Source organism: Mobula birostris, chromosome 16, assembly GCF_030028105.1.
Source record: "Mobula birostris isolate sMobBir1 chromosome 16, sMobBir1.hap1, whole genome shotgun sequence".
NCBI lineage: Eukaryota > Metazoa > Chordata > Chondrichthyes > Myliobatiformes > Myliobatidae > Mobula > Mobula birostris.
Genome location: NC_092385.1, coordinates 78924371 through 78939019, shown reverse-complemented (window position 1 = coordinate 78939019; position 14649 = coordinate 78924371). Strand labels below are relative to the sequence as shown.

At 46.5% G+C, this 14649-nt stretch overlaps 2 protein-coding genes across 4 annotated transcripts in view; one reads left to right on the top strand and one right to left on the bottom strand.

Moving 5' to 3' along the window:
* glt8d1 (glycosyltransferase 8 domain containing 1) overlaps window positions 1–2913 on the bottom strand; it is a 39364-nt gene extending 36451 nt beyond the window's left edge. Inside the window, exon 1 of one of the 3 annotated variants that reach the window (XM_072280960.1) lies at window positions 2698–2913. In XM_072280960.1, the coding sequence (XP_072137061.1) occupies window positions 2698–2746 (49 nt within the window). In that variant the 5' untranslated portion in view covers window positions 2747–2913. Of the gene's footprint in view, window positions 1–564; window positions 586–2697 lie in introns of those variants that run through there. The other 2 variants (XM_072280961.1, XM_072280962.1) reach the window with 2 other exon arrangements.
* A 39-nt stretch (window positions 2914–2952) lies between these two features.
* spcs1 (signal peptidase complex subunit 1) lies at window positions 2953–14470 on the top strand. The gene is made up of 4 exons (XM_072280963.1): window positions 2953–3122; window positions 9984–10043; window positions 10119–10205; window positions 14295–14470. Exons 1-4 carry the CDS (start codon window positions 3087–3089, stop codon window positions 14409–14411), a joined length of 300 nt encoding a protein of 99 aa, XP_072137064.1. The 5' UTR covers window positions 2953–3086; the 3' UTR covers window positions 14412–14470.
* The last annotated feature ends 179 nt before the right edge of the window (window positions 14471–14649 follow it).

Sequence of the window (14649 nt, the reverse complement as noted above, 5' to 3'; positions counted from 1 at the left end):
AGATTACTTATGTCCTCCTTAGTGAAGACAGAACCAAAGTAATTATTCAATTGGTCTGCCATGTCCTTGCTCCCCATAATCAATTCACCTGTTTCTGTCTGTAGGGGACTTACATTTGTCTTTACCAGTCTTTTCCTTTTTACATATCTATAAAAGCTTTTACAGTCCGTTTTTATGTTCCCTGCCAGTTTTCTCTCATAATCTTTTTCCCCCTTCCTAATTAAGCCCTTTGTCCTCCTCTGCTGAACTCTGAATTTCTCCCAGTCCTCAGGTGAGCCACTTTCTCTGGCTAATTTGTATGCTTCTTCTTTGGAATTGATACTATCCCTAATTTCTCTTGTCAGCCACGGGTGCACTACCTTCCTTGATTTCCAGTTGTAATTTGTAGTCCACATCACTGCAGCTGTTTGGAGGCCTATAAATAACTGCCATCAGGGTCCTTTTACCCCTGCGATTTCTTAGCTCAACCCATAAAGATTCTTCACCTTCCGATCCTATATCACCTCTTTCTAATGATTTAATATCATTTCTTACCAATAAAGCCACGCCTCCCCCTCTGCCTACCTTCCTATCCTTCTGATACACCGTGTATCCTTGGACGTTCAGCTCCCAGAGACATGCATCCTTTGGCCACGTCTCAGTGATGGCCACAATATCATACCTGCCAATCTGTAGCTGTACAACAAGATCATCCACCTGCGTGCATTTAAGTATAACACCTTAAGACCAGTATTTGGTACTTTTCGCTTTGATTTCACTGTAACTTTATTGCACTGCAACTCATCCCAATGGCTACAAACTTGCCCATCACCCGCCTGTCTTTCCTGACATCTTTACTGCTCTCTATTTTAGATTTATTTCTGTTTTCCCCTTCCCCCGCTCTATCATTCTGGTTTCCATCCCCCTGCCAAATTAGTTTAAACTCTCCCTAACAGCTCTTTTAAACTTTCCTGCCAGGATATTGGTCCCCTTCAGGTTCAGGTGTACCCTGTCCATTTTGAACAGGTCATACTTCCTGTCCGGACAACATTGTGGGCCGAAGGGCCTGTACTGTGCTGTACTATTCTATGTTCTATGTCCCCCAGAAGAGATCCCAATTATCCAAGAATCTGAAGCCTTGCCCCCTGAACCAGTTTCTCAGCCACGCATTCATCCGCCTGATCCTACTATTCTTGCCCTCGCTAGCACGTGGCACAGGTAGCAATCCTGAGATTACTACCCTGCAGGTCCTGCTTCTCAGCTTCCTTCCTAACTCCTGGAAATCTCTCTTCAGGACCTCCTCCTTTGTCCTATCTACGTCATTGGTACCAACATGTACCAAGACAACTGGCTGCTCACTCTGCCCCTTCAGAATATTCTGGACCCGATTCGAGACGTTCCCGTACCCTGGCACCTGGGAGGCAACACACCATGTGGGTATCTCTATCAGGCTCACAGAATCTCCTGTCCGTTCTCCTGACTATGGAATCCCCTATGACTACCACACTCCTCTTCTCCCTCCTTCCCTCCTGCACAACAGCACCAGACTCAATGCCAGAGACCTGGTCACCATATCCCCTGTGAGGTCATCCACCTCAACAGCATCCAGAACAAGATATTTGTTGCTGAGGGGGACAGCCACAGGTGTGCTCTCCACTATCCAGGCATTTCCCTTCCCTCTCTTGACAGTGACCCAGTTTTCTGACCCCTCCCTGGGATGACTACCTCCCTGCAGCTCCTGTCTATCACCTCTTCACTTTCCCTGATAAGCAGTAGGTCATCAAGCTGCAGCTCCAGATCCCTAACACGGTCTCTGAGGAGCTGTAACTCGGTGCACCTGGCACAGATGTGGCCATCAGGGAGGCTGGAGGTCTCCCAGGATTCCCACATCTGACACCCTGAACAAAGCACTAACCCTGCAGGCTTTGTGGGAGAGACATGAACAAGAGAACATGGCTGCAAAATAAGAGTCTTATTTAAAACTGAGGTGTGGAGAAATTTATTTTCTCAGATCATGGTGAATCTTTGGATTCTCTGCCTGAGAGTAGTAAAGGTCAGATCATTGAATAATATTTAAGGTGGAGATAATTAAATATGAGAAAGATCACAGAACTGAGAAACGAGCAGAGGAACGGGACTGAGGCCAGCAGGTTTAAGGATCTGAACGGCGATTCGCGCTCTTATTTTGTGTTCATAGGTGGATGCTATCTTGTCATGTTGTCAATTTATGCCCAATAACATTTTAAGAGATGACACGAACTTTCCCACAGAGCTCGAAGTCATCTTTTTAACTGCCAACATTATTAATTCTCACCCTATTTGTTGCACCGCACCGAACAATGCTGAGTTAATGCGGCTGCTTGGTTGATTTTGGAGGCGTGTTTGGGTCCCTACAATTTTTTGTGAGAGTAATTTCAAATCGTGTAATTACCACACAACTGCAACTTATTTCAGCACCCTTGGAACACAAAATTATCCCGAAAACTGCATTGGCGAAGCACCTGTCATACCTCCTTCAAAAGGATGATGTAGAAAAATGTCGTTTTATCTTTGGCAGGAAAACAGAGCGTGAGGACTCCACTGATCGCACACGTTTCCAGAGAAGCAGCCAGTAATTGAAAATCAATGTCGACAGCCATCGTGCGAAAGATACGCAGCTCAGAAACCAACACAAGAACAGCAATAAACAGCAGTTTTAAAAAGAAAGTAATACTTTACCTGTATCACGAAGTTGTGAATTAGCAGCAGCCAACTGCCAACTCAACATAAGACAACACAGGCAGGTCCTTAACGTTCCTAGGCGCCCAAATCATTGCCTGAATCACTCGTGATCGTCTAACAAAAGCAATGAGTACGAATACGCCTCATTCTAGATTTACTTCAGGCAAAATCTTGCCGATCATTGTATTTAAATCATTTAAAAAGAGCAAGGTGCAGGCGGTAGTTAGACCGCTGGTTGCTAAGGGGGGGGAGGTCTTGGGGGAAGAGTGATTGCGTATCCTTAAGGCGGTGGCGGAGGAGGTAGGGCTCCAGTTCCTGTCCTGCCGCAGGCTGTGGCTCGGAACGCGGGTACAGCTGCTGGGCCGCCGCTGCCAACAGCTCCAAGGATGCTTTCCTACTTGAAGTCGCTGCCGACCCACATGGTGAGGAGGAGTGCCAGAAATACGCGAGGCTTGGCCTGTGGGCCGTGGATGGGCCTTGAGGAATGGGACTGGAGACGTTGGTTTGTGCGGATGATTTCAAGCACTGAGTGTGTCTCTTTTAAGCCGATATTAAAGCTCTAAACTTGGGGGGGGGGAGAAACAGTTTTCTTAAAATATGTGTTTAACGGGAAAGTTGTACAGGGCAGCGGGATTAATAGAGGGTGCATGGACATTGCTATAAATGCAGACTGGCCGCTTTCTAGTAGCTTTAAATTGCCATTAAAGAAATCCAAGTCTAAGATTGGGGTGGGCATTCGCTATAGCCACTCAGAATGATGTAATGTCCGTATTTGTAGGACGAGGTACAGTCGACGTTTCAGGCCGAGACCCTTCGTCAGGACTAACTGAAGGAAGAGTGAGTAAGGGATTTGAAAGTTGGAGGGGGAGGGGGAGATCCAAAATGATAGGAGAAGACGGGAGGGGGAGGGATGGAGCCAAGAGCTGGACAGGTGATTGGCAAAAGGGATATGAGAGGATCATGGGACAGGAGACCTAGGGAGAAAGAAAGGGGGAGGGCAGAAGCCCAGAGGATGGGCAAGGGGTATAGTCAGAGGGAGAAAAAGGAGAGAGAAAGAATGTGTGCATAAAAATGAGTAACAGATGGAGTACGAGGGGGAGGTGGGGCATTAGCGGAAGTTAGAGAAGTCAATGTTCATGCCATCAGGTTGGAGGCTACCCAGATGGAATATAAGGTGTTGTTCCTCCAACCTGAGTGTGGCTTCATCTTTACAGTAGAGGAGGCTGTGGATAGACATGTCAGAATGAGAATGGGATGTGGAATTAAAATGTGTGGCCACTGGGAGATCCTGCTTTCTCTGGCGGACAGAGCGTAGATGTTCAAAGCAGTCTCCCAGTCTGCGTCGGGTCTCGCCAATATATAGAAGGCCACATCGGGAGCACCGGACGCAGTATATCACCCCAGCGGACTCACAGGTGAAGTATTGCCTCACCCGGAAGGACTGTTTGGGGCCCCGAATGGTGGTAAGAGAGGAAGTGTAAGGGCATGTGTAGCACTTGTTCCGCTTACACGGATAAGTAATTCCCATTCTGACATGTCTATCCATGGCCTGCTCTACTGTAAGAGAAAGCAGGATCTCCCAGTGGCCACACATTATAATTCCACATCCCATTCCCATTCCAGCATGTCTATCCACGGCCTCCTCTACTGTAAAGATGAAGCCACACTCAGGTTGGAGGAACAACACCTTATATTCCGTTTGGGTAGACTCCAACCTGATGGCATGAACATCGACTTCTCTAACTTCTGCTAAGGCCCCACATCCCCCTCGTACCCCATCTGTTACTTATTTTTATGCACACATTCTTTCTCTCACTCTCCTTTTTCTCCCTCTGTCCCTCTGAATATACCTCTTGCCCATCCTCTGGGTCCCCCCCCCCACCACCGTCTTTCTTCCTGGACCTCCTGTCCCATGATCCTCTCGTATCCCCTTTTGCCTATCACCTGTCCAGCTCTTGGATCTATCCCTCCCCCTCCTGTCTTCTCCTATCATTTTGGATCTCCCCTCCCCCTCCCCCTCCAACTTTCAAATCTCTTACTCACTCTTCCTTCAGTTAGTCCTGACGAAGGGTCTCGGCCTGAAACGTCAACTGCACCTCTTCCTAGAGATGCTGCCTGGCCTGCTGCGTTCACCAGCAACTTTGATGTGTGTTGCTTGAATTTCCAGCATCTGCAGAATTCCTGTTGTTTTTGTTTAATGTCCGTATTTCCTCAAGTCATAGTCATACTTTATTGATCCTGGGGGATATTGGTTTTCGTTACAGTTGCACCATAAATAATTAAATAGTAATAAAATCATAAATGATTAGTAATATGTAAATTATGCCAGGAAATAAGTCCAGGACCAGCCTCTTGGCTCAGGGTGTCTGACCCTTCAAGGGAGGAGTTGTAAAGTTTGATGGCCACAGGCAGGAATGACTTCCTATGACGCTCTGTGTTGCATCTCGGTGGAATGAGTCTCTGGTTGAATGTACTCCTGTGCCCAACCAGTACATTATGTAGTGGATGGGAGACATTGTCCAAGATGGCATGCAACTTAGACAGCGTCCTCTTTTCAGAAACCACCGTCAGAGAGTCCAGTTCCATCCCCACAACATCACTGGCCTTATGAATGAGTTTGTTGATTCTGTTGGTGTCTGCTACCCTCAGCCTGCTGCCCCAGCACACAACAGCAAGCGTGATCACACTGGCCACCACAGGGTCGTAGAACATCCTCAGCATCGTCTGGCAGATGGTAAAGGACCTCAGTCTCCTCAGGAAATAGAGACGGCTCTGACCCTTCTTGTAGACAGCTTCAGTGTTCTTTGACCAGTCCAGTTTATTGCCAATGGGTATCCCCAGGTATTTGTAACCCTCCACCATGTCCACACTGACCCCCTGGATGGAAACAGGGGTCACCAGTACCTTAGCTCTCCTCAGGTCTACCACCAGCTCCTTAGTCTTTTTCACATTAAACTGCAGATAATTCTGCTTACACCCTGTGACAAACTCTACCACTAACATGCGTGGAGTTGAACAGTGTATCAAAGGGAGTTCGTTTTTTTTCATGTATTGGAGAGGGAGTGGTGGTGCTGCATTGTGGGGCGCCTCCTGGTAGCACACGAGAAATACCAGGGCACTCCGCTCTGGCTGATCAACGTGTAAGCCTCCCCCGTACGGAGCGAACGGTGGGCCGACCTTGAGCAGCTCCCTCCTGCTGCTGGTGACCGTCCCAGCCGGTCGTGCTGTCTGGAGACTTCAACTGCACCATTGATGCGGCTGGACGATTCGGCAGTGCCGACGGCAGGCTGGACAGTACCTCCAGACTCCTGAGGGAAACGGTGAAGACAGCCAAGCTGCGTGATGCCTTTGGCACCCCCACAGATGGAGCACAGGTGCAAGCCACCTGGACACGATCGGACGGCTCAGCCCGCTCCCGGATCGACTTCCTCTTCCTCTGAGTCCCTTACAGTCAGATCCACCGACGTCACGCCAATGTTCTTCTCTGACCACCGCCTTCTGAGAGCCGCCTGTCTCTTACGGGAGGACCAGAAGGCAGGCAGGGGGACGTGGAAACTGAACGTAAAGCTGCTGACCCCAGAGAACATCGAGGAACTAGAGAGGGAGTGCACAGGTTGGAGAACCTTGAAAGCCTTCTTTGATTCCCCGGTTCACTGGTGGGAAGCCACCAAGGAGAACATCAAGAGGCTCTTCATTCGCAAGGGTATCCAGAAAGCAAGGCAGGAGCAGAGGGAACTGCGTAAACTCCAGACAGAGTTGCAGCAACTTCTCCTGCAGTCAAAGGGGGTGGATGTCAGGGAGGAATTGCGAGAGGTGAAGGGCCGGCCGAATCCTCCAAGATCATCTTCCGATCAAGGGTCCAAACCGTGGAGCAGGACGAGACGTGCTCACGCTTCTTCCAGAAGGTGCACGGGGGGTCTCTGTGATCCATAACCTTAAGGAAGAGGACGGCTTAGTCACGTCCTCGCAGACCGACATACTGAGGATCTGCAAGTTCTTCTATGCCGGTCTGTATGACGAAAAGGCCACAGAATCCACAGCCTCCTGCAACTTCCTATCGTCTATCACGCAGGTTTTAGACGACAGCAAGTGGGAGAGTCTGGATCAGCCACTGACCCTGGACGAGCTGACAGGCTCTGTACATTCCTTTGAGTCCAGTAAGACTCCCGGAAGCGATGGCTTACCGGTTGAGTTGTACTCAACTCTGTGGAACTGGATGGGCCCTGATCTGCTGGAAGTGTACAATGCTATGCTTCTGGCTGGCAGCATGTCAGAGTCTATGAGGAAGGGCATCATCACCCTCATCTACAAGCAGAAGGGGGAAAGGGAAGACATTAGAAATTGGAGACCCATCTCTCTCCTGAATGTGGATTACAAGATCCTGTCCAAGGCTATCGCCAACAGGGTCAAGTCTGCTCTGGGACAGGTGATCCACCCGGACCAAACCTGTGCTGTATCGGGCAGGAACATCTCAGACAGCCTCGCGCTGCTGATGGACACCATCGCCCACGTGCAGGATGGGGGGGTGGACACCTGCCTGGTCAGCTTGGACCAGGAAAAAGCCTTGAACAGGATATCGCACACGTACATGGCAGACGTGCTCTCCAAAATGGGATTTGGGGAGGGAATCTGGAATTGGATCAGAATGCTCTACACAGACATCTGTAGTGCAGTCCAGGTCAATGGTTGGGAAACAGACAGCTTCCCCATCAGGTCTGGAGTCAGGCAGGGCTGCCCCTTTTCCCCTGTCTTGTTTGTGTGCTGCATAGAACCCTTTGCCGAGGCCATCAGGAGGGATGAGAGCACAAGAGGGGTGACGCTGCCAGGCAGTGGAGGGACCCAAGTGAAAACCTCCCTGTACATGGATGATGTCACCATCTTCTGCTCTGATCCGAGGTCAGTTCGCAGGTTGATTAGCATCTGCGAACAGTTTAAGCTAGCGTCGGGGGCCAGGGTCAACTGCACGAAGAGCGAAGCCATGCTCTTTGGCAACTGGCCCAACTGATCCAGTGTCCCCTTCACCATCGGGTCTGATCATGTGAAGGTGTTGGGGCTCTGGTTCGGAGGGGCCGAGGTGTGCAATAAGAACTGGCAGGAGCGGACTGCCAAGGTGAAACAGAAACTGGGACTGTGGGGAGGGCGCTCCCTGTCGATAACGGGCAAGAACCTGGTCATCAGGTATGAGGTGCTCTCAGGGCTGCTGTACTTGGCGCAGGTCTGGCCCGTCCCCCACTCCTACAGCTCGGAAATCACCCGAGCTGTCTTCAGATTTGTCTGGGGATCCAAAATGGAGCAGGTGAGATGGACCGTCATGCACAAGTCCCTGGACAATGGGGGCAAGGACGTCCCCAATGTCGCCCTCACCCTGATGGCCAGCTTCGTGTGTGGCTGCATCAGGTTGTATGTAGAACCCAGGTATGTGGGCACCAAGTACCACTATGTGCCCAGGTTCTACCTGTCGCCCTGGCTACGAAGGATGGGTCTGGCCCCACTCCCGTGCAACGTCCCAGTCAGCTGGTCGTTGCCGCCATACCTGTCCTTCGTAAGAAAGTTCTTCCAGGACAACGCCTTTGACCACAGGGCCATCAGGTAGTGGTTGGCACGTAATGTCCTGCAGGCACTGCAGGAGAAGGACGTGATGGACACAGTGGAGTGGTTCCCTGAGCAGACTGTCCAGTTCATCTGGCAAAATGCCTCATCGCCAGACCTCACCAACAGGCACCAAGACCTTGCCTGGCTGGCAGTGACAGGGGCCCTCCCAGTCAGATCCCTCCTGTACACCCGGAACATCGTCTCCGCACCCCACTGCCTACGGGAGGGCTGCAATGAGGTGGAGTCAGTGACTCACCTCTTTGTACACTGTGGGTTCGTGGAGAAGGTGTGGAGGAGGATGGACGGGCTAGTGTCACGTTTCATCCCCAGCAGCTGCGTAACAGAGGACTCTCTGATCTACGGGCTGTTCCCGGGGACGCATACGGAGACAAACATCTGGTGCTGCTGGCAGATCATCAACTCGGTGAAAGATGCTCTTTGGCCGGCCCGAAACTTGATGATCTACCAGCACATGGAGGTGTCCGTGGGAGAATGCTGCCGACCGGCACATTCTCACCTGCAGGAGTACGTGCTGAGTGACGCACTGAAACTCAGTGCAGCCACCTCAAGGGCCCGGTGGGGAAGGCCCACAGTTTAGGGTTCTTCTCCCGTGGGAGTGGGAGGGGTCGGGTGGCGGGGAGTAGACCCTTCAACAATGGTGTGGAAAAGTGAAACAACAGTGCCACGTGGGTGGCTAAAAGTGGGGAACTGTGTAGACAGGAATGGAAACATCTGTGAAGGATTGACAGACATTGAATGGTTTATTGTACATTATTTTTGAATAAAGTATATTTTAGTAAAAAAAATCTTACATAAACAAAATAAAATGAACCACGGTCCATTTTCTAGTTTTCATCCTTCAGATACATGGAAAAATGAATGGGGAAAACACATCAGATTCACGCAAGTTGCATTAGTATATACTGTTAAACCATATCCACATCGCCATAATCTCATGTGAGTTACGTAGTAAACACCCTAATTGAGAACTTTTTTTAAACCAGCAAGCAATCCAGTCATATGGGAACAAACTAAAAGACTTTCTACATCAAATGGTCGTGGCAGTTGTAATTTTTAAAGCCTTTGGGTTTACAGCAAAATGAATAGAAATGAATAATCTGCCCTGTTCTCCAGCTGTCACATAGACTGAGTGAGATAATGGCCAGAATCGTTTTTACGATGTTTTGTCACATGACTGTTTGCCGGCAAAAGAACAAGAAAGGAAAAATATTTGGTAAAATAGACAGTACAGGATATGAATACACAGATTTGTTTTAGGTTTTTGCTAATGTAGACCAGTAAATTAAAAAAAATACTATGTCCACCAACTTGATCAGTCTTCAAAAAAGATGTGCTCTAGAAATATATGACAGCCTAATTTGCATTCTTTTTTTTCTAGACGAAAACATGAGAGATAGGATGTTTGTTAAACTTTAGTAAATATAATTTGGATTTTCTTGTTATAAATACATTAATATTGTCTATGAAGAACAGAACATTTTTATTTTAACAGAAAAATTTAACACATTTTAATGGATTTAGCTTAATGTTTAGTAGATAATTAAATCTGTCTTTTTAAATTTAGTATTGTGGGACTTATTCTTGTTATGGATTAGACAAAAGTGTAATACTCAAATGTGAATTTTTGGATAATACTAATTAACATGACATTCATTTGCTCTTATTTGTAGGACTACAAGGGACAACAGTTGGCGGAACAAACTTTTCAACGAGTAATTATTGCATCTGCTGTAAGTATATTTATAATTTGTTAAAGATTATCTTGATTTTTGAGTTGAAATTACAGTACTTATTTTCTTTAATAGATTATTGGCTTCATTTATGGTTACATAATTGAACAGTTTGGATGGACTGTTTACATAGTTCTGGCTGGCTTTGCCATTTCATGCTTGGTAAGTTAAATCTTTTTCTTGTCAATATGTTAATTGTAAATTGACTTGGACATTTTAACATAATGAGCATTTTGGGTTTGGCAAATATGTTTATAATACTCTAGAAACATTTATTTCTCACATGACTGAAATGAACCTTAAAATAAAAAATTATATTCACAGTTTTAAAAAAATTAGATCAGTAAATGAAAACTCAGTACTTAAAGTTACCTGATTATTGTTGTCAAAAGCAACATGTAGCTTTGATACAGATCAGTGGTACATTTGATTCTTGTTCAAAGCAGAATTAGTTCAACTCATTTAGCTGAGAGAAGGGAGTTAATTCATTGTGTGCTACTGAATTGCACTGAAGCTTCAGTATAAAGCAGGGAAGAAAACAAAACAATATTACTTTGTGTTATATTTCTAAGATTTGATCAACCAGTTCATTTTTGTCTTTTGTTATAACCCCTAACCTCTCTCACTTTATTTCCTGTCTGAAGACTTTCTTGGGGAATAATTGTTAGTTTATAAATTATTTGTGTCATCCAATATTTAATACCTTGTGTTGGATAACCAGTGGACCTATTTGCCTGTGTTTGGCCTATATGTCTCTAAATGCCTTTTAAATGTTGAAATTATACTCGCCTGCACTACTTCCTGTAGCAACTCATTGCATATACCTACCACCCTCTGTGAAGGAAAACTTGCCCTCCAGTCCCTTTTTAAATTTTCCCCTCCCACCTTAGATATTCTATTGATCCCAAAGGAAATTAGTGTCACAGTAGTATTACTAGTGCATAGACAAATATTAGAAGAGAAGTAAGAAAGAATATAAAAAAAAAAAGTTACCTCAAACAGTAAAACAAGAGGGGATCATCACTTTCCCGGCTATAGGTTGACTCATTATAGAGCCTAAAGGCCAAGGGTAAGAATGACCTCATAGTGCTCTTTGGAGCAGCGCCAGTTGTTTTAGCCTCTTACTAAAACTGTTCCTCTGTTCAACCAAGGTGGCATGCAGAGGGTGAGAAACATTGTCCAGAATTGCCAGGATTTTCCATAGGGTCCTTTGTTCTACCACAGCCTTCAGTGTGTCCAGTTTGACTCCTCTAACAGAGCCAGCCTTTCTAATCAGTTTATTGAGCCTGTTGGTATCATCCGTGTTGATGCCACTGCCCCAGCACACCACTGTATGGAAGATTGTACTGGTGACAGCAGACTGGTAGAACATGTGAAGGAGAGGCCTGCATACTCCAAAGGACCTCGATCTCCTCAGGAAGTGGAGGCGACTCTGGCCCTTTTTGTACACAGTCTCTGTGTTGGTGCTCCACTCAAGTCTGACATCCAGGTTCTCGGTGGTGGGGATCTATCTGTTCTCACCGTCAGTAATAACAGGGAGCAGCACAGGCCTAGTCTTCCTTAAGTCCATCATCATCTCCTTTGTCTTACTGATGTTGAGCTGCAGATGGTTCCGCTAGCACCATTTGGCCCTGTATTCATCCTCCTGTCCTCACTTTATACACCCAACTATTGCTGAGTCATCAGAGAATTTCTGTAGACGACATGACTCAGTGTTGTATCTAAAGTCTGAGGTAAACAGGAAGAGAGGGAGTCAATACGGTCCTCTGTGGGGCCCCAGTGTTGCTTATGACCATGTCTGACACACAGCTCTCAAGCCGCACAAACTGTGGTCTGCCAGTCAGGTAGTTCATTATCCGGGATACAATGGAAGTGCCAAACTGCAATGAATGGAGCTTTTCCCCTAGCAATGAAGGCTGAGTAGTATTATAGGTACTTGAGAAATCAAAAAACATGATCCTGCCCTGCTTATGGAAATGGGAGTGGGCTCTCTTCAGCAGGTAGATGACAGCGTCGACTCCTATGTGCTCCTGGTAGGCAAACTGCAGGAGATTGAGGCCTTATCTGACCAGGGGTCAGAGGTGAGCCAGGACTAGCTTCTCTCAGGTCTTCATGATGTGTGAGGTCAGGGCCACTGGACGGTAGTCATTCAAGACCTTCAGTTAGCCCTACCTGGTTACTAGGACCCCACATGTTTTCCACACAGTTGGGACCCTATCCAGGCTGAGACTCAGATTGAGAATGCTCTGGAGAACTCCACACAGCTGCTCAGCACACTCCTTCAGGACCTTGGGGTTCACTCCATCCGGTCCCAATGCTTTGCTATGTGTGAGTTTCCCCAGAGTCCTTCTCACAGCTCGGTAGTGACAGTGAGTCCATGATAGATGAGTTGCCTGAAGGTGGGGGCTGGAGTGGTTGGGGTGAAGTTGGGGATGATAGCAGTTGGTATGTGGAGGTGGGGGAGGGGTAGTTGCAGGGCGAGGGGATGTAAACAGTGGTAGCCTGTGTTGTCATCCATGTCCTCTGTGGGGGTGGGGAGGCATTGGTGCTGAGGGAGCTTTGGATGCCTCGGCTCCTGGACTAATGTGCTGAGGGGTGATGTGAACAGGAGGGCGATTGTCAAACTTTTTGAAGAATTGGTTTAACTCATTAGTCCATTCGCAGCTGTATTTTGAGGCTCTACAGCTAGACTGATTGAAGCTTGTGATGTTCTTCATGCCGCTCCATACCTCCTGTGTGCTACTTTGCCCAAGCTTGTTCTCCGTTTCTCTCCTGTATACCTGTTAGGTCACCTTGATCTTCTGCTTTAGCTCCCTCTGTACATGTTTCAGTTCCTCCCTGTCACCTGATCTAAAGGCTTTCTTTGTGGTTGAGAAGAGACTTTAGATCACTGGTGACCCATGGTTTGCTGTTAAGAGGAGCAGCGAACTGTCCTAAATGGTATTACAATGTACACACAAGTTGAAGGAGCCAGTAATGCAAGTAGTAAATACGTTAATGTCCTTCCCATATATTTCACAAAGCACATTCCAGTCAGTAACCTCAAAGCAGACCTTCAAGGTTTCAATGGCCTCAGGAGACCATTTCTCTACTATCTTGGTGGTAGACCATTTCTATGCCCTCTAGTTTTAGACTCCACTACTCTAACCACCGAACTTATCTATATCCCTCATGATTTATAAAACCACCATCAGCCTTTTGTTTTGTTCCAGGAAACAGTCCTAGCCTGTCTAATCTGTCCTTGTAACTCAAACCCTCTACTGCCAGCAACATCCTTCTGTATTTTTGCTAAGCTGTCTCCAGCTTAATCACATTCTTCCTATGGTATGTCGACCAGAACTGCATACAATCTCACAGCTGTAATATGCCATCCCAGTCTTGTGGAGTGCCCCAATCTGATGAAGGCAAGCATGCCATGTGCATTCCTCAATTGATGCCCACTTTCTGTTCTACAAAATATGCCCAGGCCTTGTGACTTGCTGTGCAAGTCTTGCCCTGGTTAACTTCCCAAGATGCAGCTCTTCTCACTTGTCTGAATTTAAATTCCATCTGCCGTTCCTATGGCTATTTTCCCTGATGTTTTAACCTTCTCCGCTGTTCACCACACCACCAGTATTGGTGTTGTTTGCAAATCTACTAATTGTGCTACTGCATTCTCATTCATGTCATTAATATACATGGCAAATAACAGGAGACCCAGCACATGTGCTGCAGGCCTCCAATCTGAAAAGCAATTCTCTACTATCACCCTCTGACTCCTTCCACCAAGTTAATTTTGTATGTCATTGACTAACTCACTCTGCATTCTATTTCACATCTGGACCAGTCTACCATTACCAAGTTCTATGTAGAAAATGTCTGCTGCCCTGCCCTCTGACTCTCTTGGTTACCACATTTAAAAAAAAACTCATTCTGTTGTCTTAAAACCTTGCTTGTTTTATTTCATTCTCCCTTCTCCTTGCCTAATTGGCTGTTCATACTCAGCTCGATTCCCTTCAGTCTTACGATGCTGAGGAAAGTACCATGCATAAATTTTAAAGGCGTCAGTTTTCCTCACTAACCATTGGAATGAACAACCAAATTAAATGTCACGTACATTCAAAGATGAATTGGACACTTGGCATATTTTCACTGTGTCTATCAGTAGTAAGAAGAGAGATAAAAGTTCTGCTTTATATTAATCAGTTGCTGATATTTGCTAACAGTGCAGTCCAAAAATTGGTTAACTCTGAAACTTTTACATTTTTTCAGCTAACACTCCCTCCATGGCCTATGTATCGTAATAACCCATTGAATTGGCAGCCAGCAGTGGAGCCTGAGGAGAAGAAAGTAACCGAGTCTGTCAAGAAGCCTAAAAAGCATAAATAATATTACATTGAGAGCACATTGTTAGCTTTTATTGCTAAATAAAGTTTGTTGAATCAAAACGTACTGTTTTGTAGTTTGGTTCATTTGTAAGAACATGTGACACCTCTAAACTAAGACAATTTTCTATGCATTTTGGTGAAATAGATTATCTAGTTAGTAATGCATCTTAGCTCGACCATTGCAGGTACCTTATCCCTGCTGAAACATGACAGTTTGAGGACAAAATTGAACTTGAAAT

Bases quoted from the DNA above. Each gene is read 5' to 3' on its own strand.
- spcs1 (XM_072280963.1), top strand. From the start codon at position 3,087: ATGCTTTCCTACTTGAAGTCGCTGCCGACCCACATG. The intron at 10,044-10,118 runs GTAAGTATATTT...TTTCTTTAATAG, and splicing joins GAGTAATTATTGCATCTGCT to ATTATTGGCTTCATTTATGG. The intron at 10,206-14,294 runs GTAAGTTAAATC...ACATTTTTTCAG, and splicing joins GCTTTGCCATTTCATGCTTG to CTAACACTCCCTCCATGGCC.